This window comes from Dipodomys merriami, unplaced genomic scaffold (assembly GCF_024711535.1).
Source record: "Dipodomys merriami isolate MVZ:Mamm:240054 unplaced genomic scaffold, mDipMer1.0.p SCAF_20, whole genome shotgun sequence".
NCBI lineage: Eukaryota > Metazoa > Chordata > Mammalia > Rodentia > Heteromyidae > Dipodomys > Dipodomys merriami.
The window spans coordinates 18,096,155-18,121,854 of record NW_027203382.1 but is presented as its reverse complement, the minus strand read 5'-3'; the positions used below and the strand labels follow the sequence as shown (position 1 = coordinate 18,121,854).

Genomic DNA, 25,700 nt, shown 5'->3' with positions numbered 1-25,700 from the left:
CAAATGGGATTGCATACGGTTGCAGAGCTTCTGCAGGGCAAATGACATAGCTAGCAAGATCAATAGAAAGCCCACCGATTGGGAGAAGATCTTTACTAGCCATACAACGGACAAGGGTCTCATATCTAAAATATACTTGGAACTCAAAAAATTAAACCACCCAACAACAAAGCCTCAAAGAAACAACTGCCCAATAAATAAGTGGGCGAAAGACTTAAAGAGAAGCTTCTCTGAAGAAGAAAGAAGGATGGCCAATAGACACATGAAGAAATGTTCAACATCCCTAGCCATAAAAGAAATGCAAATCAAAACAACATTGTGATATCACCTCACTCCAGTTAGAACAGCAAAAATCAAGAACTCTAATAACAACAGATGCTGGAGGGGATGTGGACAGAAAGAAACCTTACTTCATTGTTGGTGGGAATGTAAACTTGTTCAACCACTTTGGAAAGCAGTATGGAGGTTCCTCAAAAGACTTCACATAGATCTCCCCTATGATCCAGCAATCCCACTTTTGGGCATTTACCCAAATATTTACAAACAAGACCACACTAAAGCTACCAGCACAACTATGTTTATTGCAGCATTATTTACCATAGCTAAGATATGGAACCAACCCAGATGCCCCTCAGTAGATGAATGGATCAAGAAAATGTGGTATATATACACAATGGAATTCTATGCCTCCATCAGAAAGAATGACATTTCCCCATTTGTTAGGAAATGGAAAGGCTTGGAAAAAATTATATTAAGTGAAGTAATCCAGGCCCAAAGAAGCATAGGTCCCATGGTTTCCCTTATTTGCAATATCTAGTATAGGTATGAGTCAAGCGGAAAAGGTCAGATAATGTGATGTTAGGAATATGAACCCTTAAATATGTATTTTAATGTTTTCGTTTCTTTCATGCATGTGTTTCTAATGCATTTATAAGATTATTTCTTTGTTGCTTTGTATGTCTCTCCCCCAGCTTTCACTATATTTGATGTCAGTATAACATGTGGAGGAGATGGGGACAAACAAGTCGTTTAAGGATTCAGGTGGACCTGTTGCAACAATGAGAAGTACAAAATGTCATGTCAAAACCAGCTTTACAATGTCGGTGTGGGGGGGTAGGGGGGTATAATTGGGTGGGGGGAGGGGGGAGGCTGGGAAGGGAGGTGAAGGGTAAACAAAGGAGGAGGCTGCAATGCTTGGTAAGAAATGTATGCATTATCCTGCCCATGTAATTGTAGCCCCTCTGTACAGTATGTTCTCAAATAAAATAAAATAAAATTTAAAAAAAATTATATTGTCCCATCTGTAAGGAAATGGAAAGATGTGGAAAAATTATATTAAGTAAAGTAAGCTAGACTCAAAGAAACATATGGTGTATGGTTTTTCTCATTTGTAGTTATTAGAATGTGCCTACAAATCTACAAGTAAACCCAATGGATAGTTAAAGACAAAAAAATTACACTTGGACATTATAAGTTAAACAAGACTAAGCATTCACTCATTGAGACCAAAAGTGGATTTTCTTAGGAGAACATCACCATCGCTCATTAACTATGTGCATATAAAATGATTCTTATAGAACTCCAAGAAACTAAAACCAGAGGCTTCTTTTATTTTAATTGTTATGTTCTTTTTTTTTCTTTTGTCTGTTTTTCCATTTACTATTTTTTTATTTCTGTACCTTTTGTTTTTTATGTAAGTTTTTCTGATTTGGGGAGTGTAAGGAGAAGCACAGAAATGGTGAAAGAAAAGGTCATCTTATCAGTGATACTCACTAGACACTATGCTGAAAATGAACTCTACAATTTCTAGGGGAGGTAGGTCTGGAAGGAAAACTCTAGGAGAAAATTAGAGAAGAAATATACTCTAGGATAATCTTAGCAGATGAGCGGGATAATTCAAATGGCTACATACATTTAACCAAGTTCGAAAAAACTTGCAAGCTGATGACAGTTAAATTATTATCATATGCAAAGGCATTTAAAAAATAAATCCACTTCAAATAATCAATTAGCTTTCATGGGTTGTTATTCTCCAAACCAGTGTGGGATACAGTCAAGATATATGTAATATAGTTATGCATTTTATATCATATAATTTTTACATCATAACAACTTGCATCTTCTTACAAGAAATTTCATCTCATTCCCACATCTTGGTTCATCATTGCCTCATATTTTTTAAACACCTAATTAAAAATCACCTATCAAATTCTGTTAAAATGAATATTATGCATATAAAGATCTCTAAGAAAAAAATGCATGCTTACAAATGAGAGCAGATGGTCCATTTATCTCTAGCAATCTTAAACATAACACTGTTTAAGTATTATGGAATTACACATTCACCTTCAAAGGTTCATTTTTAACTAAATTATAAAAGTGATGGGAAGTACATATTCACATTAAAACCAAGAGAAATGTGCTAATTCTAGGGTTATATTATACCTTAGTTTACTATCTCTACTTTGTCTTTTCAATAAATTGGTAAACACTTGTTGAAGTGCATTGTTCAGATGATATCACAATATAAATATTTAGAATGCCATAACCAATCACATAATATGATGTAAAGTTCCTCATTTCATAACTTTAAATACTAGAAGAAAATTGCAGTGTAAAAAAAAATGAAGATTTTTTTATGTGAGTCTATATCCTTCCATCAATCGATGGCTTAGTTTGCCTTACTGCTGGTGTAGTAAATTATGCATAGATGTAATATTTTAAAACGACCAAAATTTTTCTCACAATTCTGTAGCCCATACAAGTAACCATCACTGAACAAAAATCAAGATGGGCACAAGACTCTATTTTTTCCATTGTTTAAGGAAGAATCTATTTTTTGCCTTCCCCAGCTGCTAAAGACTTGTCTGGCTTTCTTGACCTCTTCTCTCTACTCCATCTGTAAAGTCCAATCTTTTACACAATGCTTACTGTGATTGCTTCCATCATAGCATCTCCTTCTTTATCCTCTATCTCCATCTGTCACTTATAAGCATTTGTGTACAGGGAGGGTGGGGATGGGTGGGGCTTGAATTCAGGATCTGAGTGCTGTCCCTGAGGTTCTTTTAGTCAAGGCCAGAACTCCAAGGCTTGAACCACAGCTCCACATTCAGCTTTTCAGCTTGTTTATTGGAGATAAAAGTCTCAAGGATTTTCAAGCCACAGCAGCTGGCTTTGAAGTGTGATCCTCTCAACTCAGCCCCCTAAATAGTTAGGACTGCAGGAAAAGCCATCAGAGCCCAGTTATTATAAGCATTTTTAATAGTATTATACCCAGCAGATAATCTAGAAATACCCCCATATCAAGATTATTAATTTTATATCCAATGTCCTGTTTGTATAGGATTGGGCTTTGGATGTTTTAGGGAAACCATTTTTGTTTCTGTTGCAATCAATAAATTTTTTTTATCTCTCCCTTAAAATCTTATACTGATATAACATATTATTTAATGTTCATTACTGTATTAATGATTCAGAATTTGATTTTTGTGACTTACTAGGAAATATGACAGAGTATCTTTTTTTAAAGAGCTGCTGAATTAGTGCTCATACCCTCAAGAAACAGATTCACACAGAAAATTTACATTAATTACATGAATCCTCCACAAAGCCAAAGAATATTCTGCACAAGCAATTATTACCTATAGTATACCATGGAACTTCATAAAGTTATTTATGGTTTAGAGGAAAGTTTCAGTGAACACACTGAACGTGAACACTGTGTTTTAGAAATATACATGGCCTCTAATGATTGATCCAACTTCTCCTGTCTTTTTGCCTCAAAGAGGTCATTTTCCTAACAATATATAAGCTTCAATGTCCAAATATGGGTAGTGTTCCAATACCATATAAACAATATTGACATTCCACTTCACCCCAGTTAGAATGGCTATAATCAAGAACTCTAATGACAACAAATGCTGGAGGGGATGTGGCCAAGTGGGAACCCTACTGCAGTGTTGGTGGGAATGTAAACTTGTTCAATCACTTTGGAAAGCAGTATGGAGGTTCCTCAAAAGACTCCACATAGAGCTCCCCTATGACCTAGCAATCCCACTTTTGGGCATTTATCCAAATGATCACAAACAAGACTACACTAAAGCTACCAGAACAACTATGTTTATCAAAGCATTATTTACCATAGCTAAGATATAGAGCCAATGCAGATGCCCCTCAGCAGATGAATGGATCAAGAAAATGTGATATATATGTATGATATATATATTATATATCACATTCTATGCCTCCATCAGAAAGAATGACATCACCCCATTTGTTAGGAAATGGAAAGACTTGGGAAAAAAATTATTAAGTGAAGTAAGTCAGGCCCAAAGAAACATAGGTCCCATGGCTTCCCTTGTTTGCAATAACTAGTATATGTCTGGGACAAACAGAACAGTTCAAAAGCTATGTACATATGACCAGATAAGATGATATTAAGCGGAATGAACCCCAAAATAGGGACACAAGTGTTGTTTTTCTTTCTTGCTATTGTTCCCAACATATTTATAATGTACCATGTAATTTTTTTTGTATGTTCCTCGGCCCTGTTTTCACTGTATTTGATGCTGGTGGCCTGCATCTTGTATATATACTTCTCTAATTTGTTGAAGGGAAGGGAAAAAACAAAATGTTTAAATAGGGATACAGGTTGACCCATTGTAACAATGAGATGTGCAAGACTCTATGTTGAAAAAAGAACTTTACAATTTAGGCAGGAAGGGTAGGGTAGTTTTGGAGGTGGGAGGGAAGGGATGTTAGGGGAAAAACAAAGGAGGAGGTAACAATGCTTGATAGGAAATGTACTCATTACCTTGCTCATGTAACTGTAACCCCTCTGAACAGTATTTTTACAATAAAAAAGTTCTAAAATGAAAAATAAATAACTACACTAGAAAATATATACCTGGAGGGCTGGGAAGGTAGCTCAGTGGTAGAGCACTTGCTTTGCATGCATGAGGCCCTAGGTTCGATTCCTCAGCACCACATAAGAAAAAGAAAAAAAAGCCACAAGTGGTGCTGTGGCTCAAGTGGTAGAGTGCTAACCTGGAGCTGAAGAGCTGAGGGACAGCGTCCAGGCCCAAAGTTCAGGCCCCACAATCAGACCCCCCCAAAATAAATAAATAAATACACACACACACACACACATGTATATATATATATATATATATATATATATATATATATATATATATATATATATATATATATATATATATATATATACCTGGAAATATGTAGACCAAAGACCAAAGTGCTGTTTTTCAGGTATACAGAAGTGACCCAGAAAGAGCCAGACATTTTCTTTTGTAATTATTTTCTGATACTGTGCTGTAAAATGTTGAATAACTTGAAAGGTGACTATTTTGGTCATTTTATATTATTTATGGTTACTGTATTGATTAAAATATCTCTCACCATCGATTATATATAATGACTTAGATAAATATGAAGCTTAGAAAATTATTTTGTGATAAAGTAAATATGACATGAAATACTTGATACTCATTTTCCTCCTATGGATACAAATGCAGGTTTTTAAAGGTGTAAAATATATTTTAAACAGTTGTGAAATAGTTTGAAAAAATAATGAGCTTTCTTGGAAAAATGTCAACATTTGCTTTAATTAAAAACTACAATTTAATGTTATTGCTGGATTTACCAAATACATAAAATTTGAGACATTTCTGGTTTTAATTTGAAAAGATTTAAAAATAAGAGGAGTTTTTTAACAAATTTAACCAGCTGATTGATTGCAACATTATGTGTACCTGTTTTCATAAGATCATTGTAATACATACAAGTGTTATATGCTCAACATAGGAAGAATTTCCTTCTAATATCTAATGTTTGCCCTAAATTTGTTAAGATAAATGTTTAATTAGATGAATCATTTTTGCACTACATTGATAATCACTAAATGCCAAATACAACTGTATTTCTAAAATATGCCATTGTGTTTATCAACTAACAAATTCATGTCCCACTGTGTATATATGGCTTATATATGGTGAGGTCCCAACATGAAATCCATTGAGAAAATGGAAATATGAAAACTAAAAATTTCACCTGATGGCAAGTTTATAATATCTTTACAGCAAAGATTGATTTCTTCACAGTTCAGAACTGGTTTGAAACTAAAGGAATGTATTAACATAGCTAAAGAAAGAATGTGTGGAGCAAAATAGTTTGGGTGGATGAGCAAGCAGAGATAAATAATTCATTCAGCACTTCAAACACATCTTGGCATCATATAAACAAACATGAACAAAAGAACAGGAAAAAGAACAGAGATTCTGAGATAGCTGAATATCAGCTGTTAAACATTTAATTCTCTCAATTAAATAACTATCTTCTGATTTTATGATCAGTAAGAATGAATGAATTCACTACAATTACTATGTCTGTTTTTAGGTAGTGATTAGAATTGCCATTATGGAACTCTGATATCCTGGTTTTCTGAGTTTTGTATCCCTGGGAGTTTATGTCTTGGAGTTATATAGTCTCATTGCAGTGACCAAAGCATATGTCTACTTAAAGGCTGAAATATAGCATTCATGCTTGAAGTGATAATAGGACTCATGACTTTTCATCAGATTAAAAATTTTAGGAAAAATTCTAAAAGTGGGACAAAATTAAATACAAGGAATAGAAAAGTTAGGAGGCAACAAGAATACTAATAGAAGAGAATTAAGAAATTAATGGGATTAAAGAATAGGATTTCTGAGTTTAACTGAGTAGTTCAGAGTATATGTCATTTCCAATAATTTGAACTTCACAGAAAAAAGAGCGAAAATTTAGAAACAACTATTTGTACAGCTATCCCTGAGTTTAATGAATTCAATCAGAACTCATCTAGCCTCTGTGTCAAAGACTGATAAACTGAAGGCTAAGGAATTTTAAGCCTGGAAATAAAGTTATGGCCTCCTTGCCCCCCAGTCCAACACAAATTGAGTTGATAAAATGAATGTCCTCTATTAATCATTTCCTAGATTAACTAAAGAGGGAATAAATGATGCTATCACTTGCGTAGGTTATAACCTCTGGAATCAAGGACCTTAGCAAACACTGAAAAGGAAAAGAAAATATCAAAGGAGAACTTGGTATCTAGACCAGGGAAGTCTTACCATAGAGTGCTATGGGGAAAACAAAGTTTTCAATGTTCACTCTAATTATATGCAACATATCCAAATCACTGCAGGAGGAAGTAAGTAAAAATTTATTGCTAATAATGGTCTCTCAAGCAAGAAAAATAGAATTCCTTTCCAATAAACCAAGCATATATTTAATTATCTTACAAAATAGCATAATTTATTTAGAATGTCTTACAATTTTAGCAAATTTCTTTGTTAAAATGTTCATGGCAGTGTATTTACATATTAAATGATTCTAATATGCTAAACATGTCAGCAATAAATAGCTAAGAAATATATTTACCTATCTATATAGCTTTCTTCTGTACTTTTCTGTCTACTCATAAAACTAGTAGTAACAGAAAAGATGGACAACTCAGTTTTCGTTTGATTTGTTTAATAGCAAATCTCATTGGTTCATGTGTAAACTAAGACTAAAGTAAAATCTTTGTGCCATTCTACTGGGATAAGTTCTACAAACACACACACACACACACACACACACACACACACACACACACACACACACACACACACACACACACACACACCCCTCCCAACCCACCTCTTACCTTACTTAACTTTAGGTTACATATTGAGTTTTGTACAATTTCACAAAGCAGTTAATGTGTGTAATACATCGTGATCTCTGTCACCACTTCCACATCTTCTCCCTACTCTTTTGCTCTATGCAACCCTTTCCCCTTAATTTCAAGACAGAAATGTCTTTTTAAATTTGAGACTAGGTGTGAAGTCACACAATTGCTGGAGTCCCAAGCACATACATTGTTTTAAAGCCAGATAGACATTTAAGGAAGGTAGATGTAGGCCTGTCTAATGGGCAAATAAACAGCCGTTTGCAGTGACATACAGACTGTCATTGCACAAACAACTCTAAGCAGAGCTATTTCCAAGCTCTCAGCTCCAGGACAAACACAGCTGCCAAGTTCTCTCCTCCCTCTTTTGTGTTCAGCAGGTGTGAATGCCTGGTGGATAGAAGAGAGGAAGCTAACTATCGATGAGAAAATTTATTACTAATGGAATTTGAGGGATTGTCAGGGCACTGGGTCAATGAACAGATCAAAAGTCTACCTTCAGCTCCTCCACCTGACAGAACTAAGAACACCATCATGGGCTTTAATATTATTGCATACAGGATTTTTTAAGTCAATTCTTAATAATAAAGTGACACTTTAAAACCTATTTTCTATTTTCCTACACACTTACAACTATTTTAATGCAATTTGATAAATTAAGATAAAATCTAAATCTTTCCTTGAATGATCATAATTAGGCAACTATAGATATATTAGGCCATTTATTTACTCAGCTCTTAGAGTTTGCCTTTACTAAAGCACTTACTGCCTTTTAAAAATGCATTACTTATAGCATAATCCACAACATCAATGCATCCATGTATCAAGTAGATAAGAATTTATTGCATATATTAATGGCTGTATCACAGGAACACTTTTTATAATCCAGGAAAAGATTTATATACTGAGTTGTTTTCTACTTATTTATACATGCATGCATAGACTCAGGAAATGGATATAAATTGAGTGCCTTCTACTAGTAACAAACTGCTTCTAGAACTATATGTACACTAAGGAAATAATAGATGACTTCTGCTTTCTTCAGGATTACAGTACACTGGTCACAGGGCATAAAATAAGTAAGCAAGTAAAGAGTGATCATATCAATGCAATTGACAAAAGGTACTATAAATTTTAAATAAAGAATAGGTTGAGAATAACGGCAGAGTATTTGTGTATGTGTGTGTGTGTGTGTGTGTGTGTGTGTGTGTGTTGTCTGGGTTCAGTATACATTATTTGGGTAAGATAATTACAGACAGATTTCCTGAGGCTGTGGAGTTTAAGCTGAAGAATGAGTTTGAGGGAAGAAAAATAACAGAAAAGAACCAGAGATAAATATTTTAAAAAATAGAAAATGCTTATATTAACAAATATAGAGAATGGGGTTGAGAAGATAATCATTTCCTTTAAAGACTCAGAAAAACAAATATAAAATTGAAAGCTGTAAGAATTCATGTTTATGTAGGGACGGCCCTTGTAGCAACAATTGCCATAATTTCATTTGTGGGAAATTAAGTTACATTCTTCCAAGATCCGTGTCAAGAGACTGTACATCACAAAACAGTAATCAAATGTACTAAATACAGAATTGGAAAGCATTAAGTAAAATTTCAGTAAAGTTCAATATAAAATAAAATTAAAGGAGGGAACATGGCCTACTTATGTAGAAAAATAATTTAAAGTTCAGATTAATGTGTGTTTCAGTGTTTTAGACAAACATATCCAGGAAAACTCTGTTGAGTTTTTGAATAACCTGAAGAATAAATAATGCTGCTTACTTGGATAGATTCCAAATGAAACAACCAAAATGATAAAATGAGTGGTTTACAAGGACAGAGTAATGAAAAAAATATGTACAACTTCAGCATGTCAGAAACTGAAGGAGAAACATTATGGTTTACAAATATTTGAAACATGTAAATTTAAGGGAAAAAAACTCTTGTGTGTACAAGGTTGCAGAGCTACATTCAAAAGGAACAATACATCCCACTGGAAACAATGCTAGTTGTTTTCCAGGAAAAATCACTTGGAGAAATTATCTAAAAATGGTTAGAAAACAAGGCCACCAATATAACAGAGTAGACTTTCCCAACAATTAGTAACTATGCTGAACTCCAAATACATAGAATCTCATCTGAACAGTATAAGGATAAAGTAGGTCAGGGTACAAGCAAAGAAATATTCGTATTCCCTATCTGTGCTTTATATTTAGAAAGAATCTTTCTGTAGATTTGGGTCTTTGCTTTGTAAGTATGCTATGGTGGAAAGATTCCTGGATTTGAATCTCTAAAATGTAGTTTTGAGTATTGATATCATGTTGTATGCTGTGTCTATAGCACATCTGTCATAATAACACCTTAGTTTGTTCTGAGGTTTAAAAGCTGCTTTATATAAACATGTAAAATATAGCTCTTAGTGTGATGTATCAATTATTATGAATTTAATGCACTCAAATGTGTAGGATTAAAATGATGACAAAGAATAATACCTGGGCTAGGCTATTATATCTTTCATCAGGTGCTAAAGAAATTGGTTCTACTGCATGTGATATTTACCCAGAAGCCCTGTGAACTAGTTTCTGTTTTCACGGAACCACTAGATATGAACATTTTTTCTCATCTTCTATAACAGCAGTTCTAAAGCATTATCTTTTTTTCCTCCTCCTCCTTCCCATTCCTCCCTCAACTCTCTTCTCCTTCTTCCCCCATCTCTGTTTAAAGTCATATGCTCCAACTCTCCACTAACTCTGTTTAACATACTTGCTCTTGATCATTGTACCACATATTCCTCATTGAAGATTTGTGTTCCTTGTTCTTGGTTATACTCTACAAGATTCCTTGAGGCAAAATTTGTTTTGTTTTGGTGAATTTATGAATCTCATAGATTTTTTTCCCTAGCATTTGGATACATGATATCTTAACTCTTCTTCCAATCCTTTTGTTTACTATACTCTCTCACTCATAATTCCTATGGTCTTATTCTCAAATTTATAAATGCCAAAAGTACAATTACTTAAATGCCTTATAATCTCAGACTATCCATTTCTAATCCATTTTTAATTCCCTTCCTCAAACTTTCAGCCCCATTGGGAATTTTAGCCTATAGAAATAGCATGGCACTCTAATTTTCTTTGTTCCAAGAATACAAAAAGAATTTTGGAATTTCTGTTTCCTTGGAACTCACTAAAGCAGGAGAGATGAAATCACTCTCGAGTTACTAAATTATGGGAAAAATCAATGAAGACATTTACAAATGATCGAGTAGCTGTTGAAATAGATAATCCCAGACAACAGGTTGTAAACTAGGGGACTACAGAAGATTGAAATGATAGCAGTGACTGGGAGTGGGTTCAGTGGTAATAAAGGAAAAATTAAAACCAAAAAATTCCAAAAAGAGATGGAATGTAGGAGCAATTCAAAGTGCTAGTAGTTGAATAATTTCGCATGATAAGAATTTCTAACAAATAACATTTCTGGAAGATACCTAACAAATAGAAATGAAAAACAATAACGGTGAGAACTTTCAAAACATTTAATACCAGAATGTGTAAAGACCCAGAAACTTTGGTGTTCAGTATTTTCAAGGGGACAAATGACAAAAGAGAAATAAGATTTAGGAGTTACTGCAGATTTAAGGGATGCCATGAAGGTGAATAATAGGCTACAAAGAGGAAAGGAAGAAAAGTTCACTGGTCTCAAGGGAAAAAATATGAACGTTTGACTAGAAAGCATTTTGTAAGATTTTGCCAAACTGACTAGCAACTCAACCTCCCTTAATGTAATGTAGTAAGGATGAACCAATGAAACAGCAATACTCACAAGAAATTATGGTGGAAATGAACTTTAAAACTTGAGGGAGAATGGAATTGTGAGGGAGGGAAGGTATGAGAGAACAAAGGACAGTAAAAATATTTGACTAGAAATACATTCATTCCTTTACTTATGTAACTTACAATAAAATACCATTAAAAATTAGTAAGTTGGGAATCAGAACATTGAAGTTCAAATTTATTCTCTTTCTGTCCTTCTGAATACCAGGTCATCTGACTTTCTGAATTTTCAGTTCTTATTAAATCAAGCAAAGAATATTTCTTGTCCTTTCTGCTAAGGATTATTTTTGCTATTTGGTTCTTTTATTGTTCCATGTGAATTTTTGGATTGCTTCTTTTATTTCATTGAAGAATGAGGTTGGGATATTGATAGGTATTGCATTGAATCTGAATACAGCCTTTGAGAGTATTCCCATTTTCACGATGTTAATACTCTCAATCTAGGAGCAGGGGACATTTTCCCACTTCCCTAGTTCTGCCTTTTTCAGGTTTTTAAAGTTCTCATCATAGAGGTCCCTCACCTTTTTAATTATGTTAACTCCTAGGTTTTTTTTTGTGGGGCTACTATAAAAGGAGTTGCTTTCTTAATTTCAATCACGTTCTTCTCACTATTGGCATACAGGAAAGCCATTGATTTTTGAGGGTTAATTTTATACCCTGCTACTTTGCCAAAGTTTCCGATCAGCTCAAGTAACTTGGGAGTGAACTCAAAAAATTGGAGGTGGATGGAGGATGGGAAGGGGAAACAAAGGAGGAGGCTACAATGCTTGATAAGAAATGTACTCATTATCTTGCCCATGTAATCGTAACCCCTCTGTAGAGTATTTTCACAATAAAAAAAATTAAATCCCTCAACAACAAATCCTCAAAGAACTCCCCAATTAATAAGTGGGCTAAAGACTTGAAGATAGACTTCTTTGAACAAAAAATAAGAATGGCCAATAGACACAGGAAGAAATGCTCAACTTCTCTAACCATAAAAGAAATACAAATCAAGATAACATTGAGATTCTACATCACCCCAGTTAAAATGGCTATAATTAAGAAATCTAGTAGCAACAGATGCTGGAGAGAAACCTACTGCACTGTTGATGAAAGTGTAAACTTGTTTAATCACTTTTGAAAGCAGTATGGAGGTTCCTCAAAAGAATCCACATAGTGCTCCCTTATAACCTAGCAATCCCACTTTTGGGCATTTACCCAAATGATCACAAACACTAAAGCTACCAGAACAACTATGTTTATCAAGCATTATTTACCATAGCTAAGATATGAAACCAATCCAGATGCCCTCAGTAGATGAATGGATCAAGAAAATGTGGCATATATATACAAATATATATATATATATATATATATATATATATATATGAAGGCATATTTACCATTTTATAATGGAATTCTATGCCTCCATCAAAATGACATTGCCTCATTTGTTAGGAAATGAAAAGACTTGGAAAAAATATATTAAGTGAAGTAAACCAAGCCTAAAGAAACATACATCCCATGATTTCCCTTATTTGCAATAACTAGTACATATCTAGGACAAGCAGAACAGGTCAAAAGCTATGTACCTATGACCAGATAAGTTGGTGTTAAGTGAAATAAACCCCAAGGTAGGGAAACAAGTGTTTTTTTCTCTCTTGGTATTGTTTTTAGTGTACTTATAATATACTATGTGATTTTTTTTTGTTTCTTTTGTATGTTCTTTCCCGCACAATGCAACCCCTGTTTTCACTGTATTTGGTTTTGCTGTCCTGCATCTTGTATATACATTTTTATAATTTGTGGAGGGGAAGGAATATAAAAAATGCTTAAGTTAGGGTACAAGTTGACCCATTGTAAGACTGAGATGTACAAGACACTATGTTGAAAATGAACTTTACAATTTTGGGTTGGGGAGAAAGAGTTTGGGAGGTGGGGAGGGAAGGGTAGAATAAAAACAAAGGTCAGATGAGTTGATGTTAGGTGAAATGAACCCCAAGATAAGTATTCAACTCAAAGGTCAGATGAGTTGATGTTAAGTGAAATGAACCCCATGATAAGTATTCAAATGTTTTTTCTTTCATGCAATGGTTTCTAACATATTTATAAAATGATTTCTTTGTTGCTTTATATTCCCTCCCCCATGGTATAACCTCTGCTTTCACTCTATTTATATTGGTATAAATTGTGGAGGGGAAGGGAAAAGACAAATCGCTTAAATAGGGATACATGTGGACCCATTGCAGCAATGAGATGTACAAGTCATTATGTCGAAAAACAATGCTTGATAAGAAATGTACTCATTATCTTGCCCATTAATTGTCACCCCTCTGTAGGGTATTTTCACAATAAAAAGAAAGGAGGAGGTAACAATGTTCAATAGGACATGTACTCATCACATTACTCATGTAATTGTAACACCTCTGTACAGTATTTTTCTAATAAAATATATATGAAAAAAAGAATATTTCTTGTCTCTTTATGTTCCCTGAAGTAAGTAGCAGTTGGGCATTTATGGAATTTTAACTATAGTGTTATTATCTTAGAGTATTAAAAATAATTTTGATATCCATTTAAAACTTAAATATTATATCAAACCACAGAGAATATCTTTAACAAGGATGCCCTTATAGTAGATGATGTAATATTCATCATTTTGTAAAACACTTAGATTAATCAAGGTTTGACTTTTTAAGATAAATAATATTTTAAATACATAATCATCCAACTAAAACAGAAAGCATACTTTTATATGGTTTTGGAACCATTTAATACTTTTATCTGGCAAATTAATTAATTAATTAATTTTCTTATTGTGGTACAGTGGACAAAACTCAAGGCCTGAAATACGCTAGTCAAGGGCTCTAACACTGAACTATTTCCTGAGCCCTGGTTCTTTTTGGGATTATATCTCTGAATTCATCTCAGGCTGGCCTTGAACTCTAAATCATTCTGCTTCTGTCTCCTAAATACTGGGATTGCAAGACTACATTGCCACAACTGGCCCTTTGCTAATATTTCTTGATAGCTTTACATAGAAATTAAATTTAATGAAGATGGAATGGGAAGCACAGTAAATGCTTTCATTAAACTAGCCAAAACCAAACCTTGATAGAACTCTAAAATCAGTATGTTCTGTATACTGTAACTGAATATTACACAGGAAATATGTTCTAACACATATTGGGTAGCAGTAGAACTAGGTAAGGGAGTGTTAAAATTCTAGAGAATCAAAATTAGTCATGGAATCATTTAAAATTAAATCAAATGGCAAGATTTTGCATTTCAGTTCACTTTCCAAGTGTTCCCCTTCTATTACTATCTTCAGTATTTTCACTGGTTATGCATTTTAAAAATGTGTTTATACCTTCTGATAGAACAAACACATATCCTTGTTTCTGAATGTGACAAGAGCTATCACACTTTAGTATCTTAAATATGCAAATTTTACAAAGAAATTTAAATTATTGTCCGGAGAATAAATATAATTTGCTTCTTACAAAATAATCACCTATGACCATATAAGATGATGCTAAGAGAAATGAGCCCCAAGATAGGGATACAAGAGGTTTTAACTTTGTTGCCGTTGTTTTATGTGTTTTTTTTTGTTTCTTTTGTATGTTCTTCCCTCATGGTATAACATCTGTTGTCACTGTATTTATTCTGGTGCCCTGCATCTTCCCCTACATTTTTCTGATTTGGGGAGGGGAAGGGAAATAACAAAATGCTGAAACAAGGATGCGAGTTTACCCATTGTGACAATCAAATGTATAAGACACTATGTTGAAAACAAACTTTACAACTTGGGGGTGGGGAGGATTTAGGGAGGTGAGCAGGAAAGGAGGGTAGACAAAAAAGAAGGGAGGGGTAACAATGCTCAAAAAGAAATGTACTCATTACCTTATTCATGCAACTGTAACCCCTCAGTGTCTTTACAATAAAAATACATGTATTTAAAAACTCTAAACAGCTGGAACATGTAAATTCATTTTTTATAGATAATAAATTTACTTCTCACAAAAATAATCACAATAAGACAGTGTTGTACACAAGGTGTATGTATTTTAGAAATAAAAGTTTTGAAGCAAACACGATAACTAGAATGTGTCATTCATTATGACACAAGGGCACTTTGAAGTTATAAGGGAAAGTTTCATTTGAATTCTAATTTGCAAGTAATTTATTTGCTAATATAATGTAATTTACTAACAGTTAACTTACTAGCTGATTAAACTTACTAGCTATTTGATCTTGGAAAGTTGCTTAACCTCTCTTTATTGCCCGTTTCCAGTTGACCGTATCAGTAGAATCTGTCTAGATGTGTTGTACTAATTAGAGATGGAAATTAGGAGACTGGAACACACAATACACACTCAATATGTGCTTATGTTCCATACTTGAATATACTGTCAGAATGAATGCTTCTTGTCTACTTGTCTAGCCAGAAATATGCTCAAAAGATGGCAGGGCTCAAGTAGAAAGAAGAAAAAACAAAACAAATGATGTCTCTATTGTTTGAAAATCAAAATTAAAGCAGATATAAGTCTCAGAACTTTGCATTTAACAGAAAATGCTTTTCTTTAACTGAAGATTCATAACCAAAATAGAAAACTCTATATATTCAAGACTATGTTTTAATACTATATTTTTACCAACACTCTGGTAGAAGAATTGAGAATTAATTTCAAAGTAGGTTACTTCTACCACACAGACTGTAAGAGACCGTTATGCAAGGCAGTAACCGAGTTTTAAAAGTTACTAAAACTGCTTTTGACCTATTTTTTACATATATAAAACCTATTGCTATTTAAAACGTTCAAGTAGCTCTTAAGAAACATCAATGTATGTGGTGAAGGAGATCACAACACTCAGTTCAAAATACGCTGAATGTCTGTTTTGGACTTTATGTGTGATTATTGTTTGGTTTGTCATTTATTTTGCCTAGCTCCATAGCAAACACAAAATGTGAAAGGGGAACCTGGACTATCAAGAATAAAAACATTGTGAATGATGTTGGCATTTGTTTGTGGACAGCACTAAAATACCATTTATTATACATAAGTTAAACTGTAAGTAAAAGATATGGTATGTGAATCAAAGGAGAGCTCAAGTAACACTTAGAAAAGAATATCTGGGCACTGGTGGCCCAGTTCCATAATGAAACTGTGGTTACACTCAGAAAACTGAGTCCTGAGAATTTCAGTTCAAACTCAGCCTGCCAAGGAAATTCCAGAGATTTTAGAGTCCAGAAACTCTCTCCAATTAACCAGCTAAAAAGCTAGGATAGAGATGTAGCTCAAGAGGTAGAGTACTAGTTTTCATAGAAGAAGCTGAGCAAAGGTGCAAGGCCCTGAAATGAAATCCCCTATCCTCTGAGACAGAGATGGAGAGGCAGGCAGGCAGGCAGGGAGGCAGGCAGACAGACACACAGAGAGAAAGACAGACACAGAGGCAGAGTCACATAGAGACAGAGACAGAAAGAGAGAGAAAGGGAAAGAAACAGAGACACACAGAGGCAGAAATACATACAGAAACAGAAAGGAGGGAAAGAGGGAGAAAAAGAAGGTGGAAGGAAGGGAGAATGGAAGGAAGGAAGAGAGAATGGAAGGAGGGAAGGGAGGAAGGAAGGAAGGGAGGAAGGAAGGGAGGGAGGAAGGAAGGGAGGGAGGAAGGAAGGAAGGGAGGAAGGAAGGAAGGAAGGAATCAGTGATAGGAGAAGGGTATTATGGATGTAAATGCAGACAACTCATATATACAAGTTGGAAATTGTTCTACACTACAAGGATGAATTTGCCTATTAAAACAATACTTGTATATTTACACTTAACTTTTCTAGATTTCTCTGCTTGAATGTCATGATCCCATATTGAAGCTGAGTTTCAGTAAAACCTAAATGGTCATCGTGATCTGAGTACAAGAAGGGACTTAAGGGATTACTGTACATTCCAAAAATAAACCACTCTGTCAAATTTGAGCATAAATGTTAATGACTACAGAGTAAACCAACTCCATTTAAAGATTACCTACACACAACCATTATCAGCCAATGATATTATAGTGTTTGCCTTCCTTCTCATGGAATATTGTATTAAATTAAAGATCATTTGTTTAATACAAATCACTTTCAGAAAAGGAAAGAAATAAGTCTAAATCAACCTTCTTTCTCCATAGCAACAATCATATTTTAAAATACCATAGTATATAAAATGCCTGCCACTATATTCTTATGTTTAAATCCTTTAGTCTACTTCAGTCACTATGAATCTTCTGTAAACAAGTTATGCATACTCACTATCACCAATAAAATAGCAGTATATGTAAACAACACTGTGGGGGTATAGATAAAGTTTTGTGTAGGATATTGTCATCAAATTAGATTTCATTTTAATTTCATTCATTGACTTAGAGTAAATATTGTTACTTTCATAATGCTTTTCATATTTGCAGATTTTAGTAACTATGATGAAAGGTCACATCAGTTTTACTCTGAATACTCTCCCCTAGATGCTCTCCTGCAAGAAACTGGAGATGGGGAAAGAAGAAAGAAAGAAAGAATGAATGAATTGAATGAATGAATGAATGAATGAATGAATGAGAGAAAGACCAAAAGGGAGAAAGAGAGAGTAATAAAGATAAAGAGAGAAAGGAAAGAAAGAAAAAAGGAAAGAAAGAAAGAAAGAAAGAGAAAGAAAGAAAGAAAAATTGATTTTAAGGATATTTTAACATAGAAAATATACAACTGAAAATAAGCCTTTGGAATTTTAGTGAATATATAACAAATTAAGAGAACTCTAGGCTAGAATACAATGGTAAATATGTAACAACAGATAATAAAACTAATATTGATAAAGATCAATTAAAAACAAAATGATTCCAAGTCAGTGATAGTTATTGGTACTTTTATGGGTATACACACACACACATAACATACACACAAACACGTAGTCACACATTCAGAGTGATTATAACTGCCTGAAATACATAATAGCAATTATTTATTATGTTGTTTATGTCTTTTGCCTATGTGATTTAAGCTAGTTAGAAACTTGAAAGTTCCAGGAAGCATCACCATAAAAATAATAAATATAAGCATTCCTCTCTTCCCATTGCAGTAGAAGATATAGTGCAACAATTATGTATTTGGACACCCACACACACACACATATATTTTTTTCTCAAGTTCCTCATAGCTCTATGTGGGCTACTCTGGAAGGCACTCAAGAGACCCCCGAAGCTGTACTCTTGTTTAATATTTGTGGTTGAAGGATTCAATTTCTAACTTAAAATTTTGCAGTACAGCGACTGGTCCTTACCACTCACTGCCCTTACCACTTCCTATTTTTCTCAGGAACATAGAAAACATTTAAAAACAGTATTTACATATAAAGTACAAAAATCATTTTAAGTAGATTTATCGATTAACCGTTTCCCTATTCTCCTCCTCCTCCTCCTCCTTCCTCTCTTCTTCTCCTCCTCCCCTCCCTCCTCCCCCTCCTCCTCCTCCCCCATCCTCCTCCTCCCTCCCTCCTCCTCCTCCTCCTCTTCTTCTTCTTCTTCTTCTTCTTCTTCTTCTTCTTCTTCTTCTTCTTCTTCTTCTTCTTCTTCTTCTTCTTCTTCTTCTTCTTCTTCTTCTTCTTCTTCTTCTTCTTCTTCTTCTCCTTCTCCTCCTCCTCCTCCTCCTCCTCCTCCTCCTCCTCCTCCTCCTCCTCCTCCTCCTCCTCCTCCTCTTCTTCTTCCTCTTCTTCTTCTTCTTCTTCTTCTTCTTCTTCTTCTTCTTCTTCTTCTTCTTCTTCTTCTTCTTCTTCTTCTTCTTCTTCTTCTTCTTCTTCTTCTTCTTCTTCTTCTTCTTCTTCCTTCTTCTTCCTCCTCCTTCTCCTCTTCTTCCTCCTCCTCTTCCCTCTTCCTCCTTCTCCTCCTCCCACCACCTCCTCCTCCTCCTCCTCCTCCTCCTCCTCCTCCTCCTCCTCCTCCTCCTCCTCCTCTTCCTCCTCTTCCTCCTCTTCCTCCTCTTCTCCTTCTCCTTCTCCTTCTCCTTCTCCTTCTCCTTCTCCTTCTCCTTCTCCTTCTCCTTCTCCTTCTCCTTCTCCTTCTCCTTCTCCTTCTTCTTCTTCTTCTTCTTCTTCTTCTTCTTCTTCTTCTTCTTCTCTTCTTCCGTTTCCCAAGCTTTCCTTGAAAAGATCTCTATTGATTGATTATCCTGACACCTGCTGGTGAGGGCACAGTTGATTCTAGTCTTTCAGTCTTTCCCTCGAAATACTCCCTGAACCAAAGACTTTTTAAAGGCATTATTGGTGACAATTCAGTGGCAATTTATTTAGCGTAAGTATTTATAATACTTAATTTGTAGCATTCCCACATAGAAAAGTATGAGAAACAATTTAATAATTATCTCAATAGGCAGTCACTTGGCTGATTCCACAAATGCATGTTTGTTTGCACTAACTAAAAGCTGTAATTATTTTTGTGGACTGTGATAAAGAATACAAACTAGAACAAATATGTTGAGTATCATCCTTACAATGCAAATAACTAAATAATAGCAATTGTTTGACTCAGGTTTTTTATAATAATGTTAATTTTTAAGCTAGTTAGCAAATGAAATGAGTAAATTAATTAGCAATGGTAAAAGTCATCTGACTAATGTATATTTTCAAATTTTGTTACTTTCAAATTTTGTACATGCTCATTATTGTTTACTTCTGGCTTGAACTGAATTTTAAAACTTACATGGTTTATGTTTTCTTTTGCAAGGATACAATAAAACTAAATCATTCTCAAAGTTACTGTACCTGCGACTGTGTCTTGTAAAACACAAATATCAGAAAAGTGTGAGAATGACTTTCTTAGGCTTTAGAAAATTCTCCCTTGAGGCTTGATTTTTAAGTATATATTAACGCTAACGTATATCCATTCCACTATTCAAAAGTCTTCAAAAGAGGAAACTTACTAACAATAAACTATATAATTAAAACCTTTATCTTGACTAGTATCAAGGAAATTAAGAGTTTGGAGTATTAATTTAATACAGAAAATCACCAAAAATGTAAGGAAGTATTCAGTACAATAACTATGTTATTCTTACTTTTTTAAAAAATGTTCTTTGCAACTTCAAAGCCAAAGGGGAAAAAAAAGTAGACAAATTCATTTGCTTGTATCACTTTTATTTTAAAATATTTTACCAAATTATACAACTTTTAAATCAAAATAAATATTTATTGTAAGGAAATATTTCAGAAAAACTTTTCAGAAGCAGAAACAAAGCTAGTGTATCATGGCATTGTATAGCATACACAAGAATTTACATTAGTGCAGGATAAACTTATTTTCACCTAATTATTATTTTCAATTTAGCATTTCAAGATTAATTTCAATATTTCCCTTAGAATCTATAATTGACATTTTTTCAGTGTAAAGTATATGTTCTTTTAAATTATGCCATGAAGAATGTATAATAACAAACATGTTAGCTCAGCATAAATGTTGCTGCACTGATCATAGTATGTGATATTCAAAGTGAGATTTTTCAGAGATTAATGTCTTCTCAATTCGAATTAAGTCAAAATGGCCATTGATTATAACATGGAAATGCAATTGTCAATGATCTGTAGTATTTAGGGCATGTCTAGACATTTTTAGACAGTGCCATTTGCTTAAAGACTTCAGGCACAAACTGTAAGCATGGGGCAGATTGCATAAGATGTCACATGCTTTCTGGCACTGTATGCATATTATTGAATTTTTTAGAGCAGCCCATAATAATGAATAATTTAAGAGTTAATAAAATATTCAATCTGACTGATCCATTGGTTTAATTTTAAAATAAAGACAACTAATAAAAGGAGTTACACTTCCTTACCAAATTCCAGGCATTGATATACATAAATTGTAAAATTAAAAACAACAACACTCAGAGGGAAAATCCCAATCCCTGTATGAATTACATATATTATGTACAAGATTGGGGTGGGAGAGAAACAGTGTAGAGAAAATTCTCCTACTGTGTTAATGTTATCATCCGCTTCAATAAGTTTGCCCCAAGTTTAATTGTTTGGAGCTGTGGGCAAGCCTTTGCAGGAAGGAGAAGGTACATAAGTTCAACAACAACAACAACAAAAATAGCTAAAGCAAGGAGATTTCCCCTCTGGCTGGCTTAAAGGCAGGGGAATCTATTGGAGAATATTTGCCTGAGCATTGTCTAAGGGAATCAAGAAACAAAGGCACACAATATTTCCAAGCTTGGTTTGACCAGGAAAGCAGCAGATAGCCTCATCTTGAGGCTCTGGAAAGCCAGGACTTGCCGGCCTAGCCCCAGGGCTCCCTCACACTCTGGAAGACTAGCATGGCCCGGCATGTTAGATGCACTTTTCTCCGCTCCCTCCCTGGGGTCCTTCACCTCTGAAAGGGGACAGATGGTGGTCAGGGTAGCTGTGTGTGTGTGTGTGTGTGTGTGTGTGTGTGTGTGTGTGTGTGTGTGTGTGTGTGTGTGTGTGTGTGTGTGTGTGTGTGTGTTCCTGGTGGCAGCAGAGTCCATAAAGGAAGGAGAAGAGAGGAAGAGGGGATGCCTGTTCTTCCCTTTCCCTTCCTCTAAAAAAAAAAAAAAAAAGAAAGAAAGAAAAAGAAAAGTCCATAATAAAATAAAAGAAAGGAAGAATATTGAGGATGAGATCATTAGCATTTCCTTATCTCTGGGGACTCTGCTGAGCAACTCTGAAATCATTACCAATTTCTTAACCTTCGGTAGAGTCGCTGCCGCTGCCAGATAACTAGAAAGACACTTTGGCAAACACCGGAGAGCCAAACACCTACACACATACACACACACACACACACACACACACACACACACACACACACACGCACGCACACACACACACACACACACACACACACACACGCCTACAGGCTGGGAATAAAATAGCCACATTCTGGGGGCTGAAGGGATGTCCAGGTAAGGCGCCAGGGCAGATCTCCCCTGGGAGGGCACGTAGGCAGGACCATTAGCTTCCTAGGCAAAAGTCACCCAAGAGTCTATCCTAGGTCTACACCACACCACCACACGGATCTATGGTGTAAAATATTCACTCTGTGTCTAATCTCAAGTGGATTCGATTCGAGCTAACGCAGTTGCAATGCAACTACGTTCTCTAGATGTGTTTTACAATCCTATAGTGGTGAGTGCACTCAGCTTTCCACTTGAAGCTTGTCCGCCAAGGCTTCTAAGATCGGGCTTTCTTTGACAAGAAATACCCTCCTTGGAGAATACAGAAAGCACGCAGTTCCCCAGAAGCCTTATCCCTCCCTTTTGTCCCTGAGAGACCTCATTCAACCCCACCGGAGACCCAGGTCTGGGACTAGGGTTCCTACCGACAAAGCTCGGCTCTCAGAAAACCTGAAAGTCAGATCAACAACTCCGCAGCAGCCTCATTCAAGTTCTGCATTTTCTTTTTTTTTTAAGACTCTTGTTTATTTCCTTTCTCTTCCCCTTGCAAGACAAGAAACGCTGGGCCAGCCCACCTTGACAACTTTTCTGCTCTCATGTTGGAGGACCGAGTTGGGTGGCTTGCAGCGCCGGGTTCCCCATGAAGAAGAGTTACATACTCAGGAGTGCCTAGCCGAGCTCCAGACCCCTGGGGTTAGACCCACAGTTTGCTGTAATCTCTGCCACGCATCTGGGATTAAAGCAGTGACCTAAGAGCAGACTCCCCAGCCCTCCTGGCCCCAACTCCAACCTCCCAAGTGCCAGATTGCGGCCGGGCTTGGCCCCAGCCCTGCACCAGAGCACAGTACCGCGAGACAGACCGCTGACAGGCAGCTCTCCCCGCTTTCCCCGCATCCACTACCCGATTCCTTCGGGCGCGCTCTGCTCTCCGGTTCCCGCGCCCACACCACAGCCCCGCCCGCCGCCCTCAGCCAGCATCTCCAAAGGGTCGTAGGGGAGACCTGGTGGCAGAGCGAACCCAGATTTTTTTTTAATTGCTGGGAGCTCTCCTTCCCCACCCATCCCTCTGTCCACCTCCTTCTTAGATCGCATCCATATCCCTGCGCAATCCAGTCCACTCCGCTTGGACTTCGCTGGCACTTTCTTGGGGCACAGAGGGCGCGCCACCTCCTTGGCGCCGCCCTAGGCGCTCTCCACCCTGGCCAGGCTCGGAGCCGCCTCTGGTCCCCTGCGCGGCTGCGGCGTCTCCCGGGGGGTCGGTGGCGGGGGGGCGGGGGGGAGTAAAAGGGGGACACCCTGCCCGTCCCGCATCCAGAGATCTAACCCTCCTCACCTTTGCCGAACTGGGGTATACCAAGGCTGAGACCAAGCAAGAGCCAGGCGACTATGGAGCGCTTCATGGTCCAGTCTCCCAGACGTGACCCTGGCTAGATCAGGAGGTTCGCGGAGGAGGGCAGGGTAGCCGGGGTGGCCCGCAGGGTGGAACGAGACACCGCCCCTGTTGGAGAATTCAAGATGATGTCTTCTTCCCGCAGCTCTTGCTTAAATTGTTGGAGAGGGTGTGAAAGAGTGGCGGCCAAAGAAGAATGTGTCCTCTCCCTCGCTTTGCCTGCGCTCGGCCGTGCGCGCGGAGATGGTGAGCTCCGGAGAGCCACTGGCGGGCTCAGCCCTCCGCGGCGGGTGGGTCCTGGCCGAGGCGCGGCGGGCGGGGCGCAGGCTGACGAGGCGGCTCTGGGTCTCCCCAGCGGGCGGGTGGACCCGAGGGCGAACCCGTCGACCGGGGCGCCGTGCTCTTACTGCTCCCGCCCCTGCGGCTGCGGGGCTACTGACTTGGAGAACAATGAAGCGTGAGCTGGTGGGGAGCGAGTCAGCGGCCGGGAGCGCACTGTGTACAAACAGAGGCAGCGTGAGTGTGAGCCTCGGTCTGCGGGCGCGCACACCGCTCCCCAGCATCTGCCCGCCCCCTCCCGTCTTCTCTCTCGCCTTCCCCCTCTTAACTGCTCCCCCCTCCACCCTCGTCCTCCCTCCTCCTCTTTTTCCTCTCCCTCTCCTCCCTTCTCTCCTCTTACCCCTCTTTTGAGGTGGCTCCTTCTGCTGGAAGAGAAAGGGGAGACAGCTGCAGCCACACCCCGAGCACCTGCCACTATTTCCAAAGTTCCTACATGGCCAGTAACCTGGTCCATAAGTACCTGAGAATCTGGACTGCTTGGGAGTTCCTTTGATGTCTGACAGACTTGGTTTCCAGCCTTGGCTTTATAATTAACCACGTGAAGGATTCCCCTGAACTACTATTCTCAATGTATTCAGGAAAAGAAGTTAAGGGATTGTTTTTAAAGTAGCTCTTGAAGCATCAAGCTGCCTGTAAAACCAAACCATGACCATTTAATTGTCCGGATTTCTCAGGAAAATACGATTCGCAGGAAGCTCTTCCTAGAGCCAAGATAGGGCTGGTTGCTTTGCCTTTCTGTCTTGTCTTCTCTTGGCTCTTAGAGCTGGGGAGAGAGTTTTGTGGGTTCATCTGTTCCCAAAGGCATGGTGGAAGCAAGTAGAAGAGCTGCATCTGGTTAAGCAGGACATTTACTTCAGAGGAGAATTAAACCAGTTTGGCGATCATACAAGAAAACAGAAGGCAAAGGCAAGGCAGATTCTTGAGTCATCATTCAGTTGTATCAAATTTCTCTGCTACCCACCAAAGCTAAAATAAATGGACTAGTTTTTTGCAGTGAAAGTGATTGAACTAAAAACACAGCCTTTGGCTTACAATTGTGCTTTCTCCTCTGTTTTTGGTTAGAATAATTGCTTGCTGGATTCAATTCCTGCAGTTGCAGGTACCAAATGAAACAGCTCTCTTGCTCTCTCACCGGCCCCCTCTTTTTTCCTAATTCTTATACTTAGGAAAGTGGGGAGAGGAAGAGAAACACAGACATAGGAAAATAGAAGAAAACATTTTACAAGATAAGAAATAGAAACAAAAAAATAAGAAGAAAAGAATAACAGGACAAGCACTCATGATCCTTGAGCCCTGTGTATTTTAACTTCTACCTTTATTCCGGTTTGTGAAGTTTGAACAAATAGATAATAAAGTAATACCAAACACTGTCAGGGAGAAGTTCAGGTTTTATATCATGGACCATATATACATGTATATATATATATGTATATATATATATATATATATATATATATATATATATATATATGAAACATAACTTTAGGAA

At 36.8% G+C, this 25,700-nt stretch overlaps 1 protein-coding gene across 2 annotated transcripts in view; it reads right to left on the bottom strand.

The window, feature by feature from the left end:
• Edil3 (EGF like repeats and discoidin domains 3) overlaps positions 1-24,369 on the bottom strand; it is a 417,822-nt gene extending 393,453 nt beyond the window's left edge. For both annotated transcript variants that reach the window (XM_070031141.1, XM_070031142.1), the window contains exon 1: positions 23,816-24,369. In XM_070031141.1, coding sequence (XP_069887242.1) covers positions 23,816-23,882 — 67 coding nt within the window. In that variant the 5' untranslated portion in view covers positions 23,883-24,369. The remainder of the gene's footprint in view (positions 1-23,815) is intronic.
• Between the last annotated feature and the right edge of the window lie 1,331 nt (positions 24,370-25,700).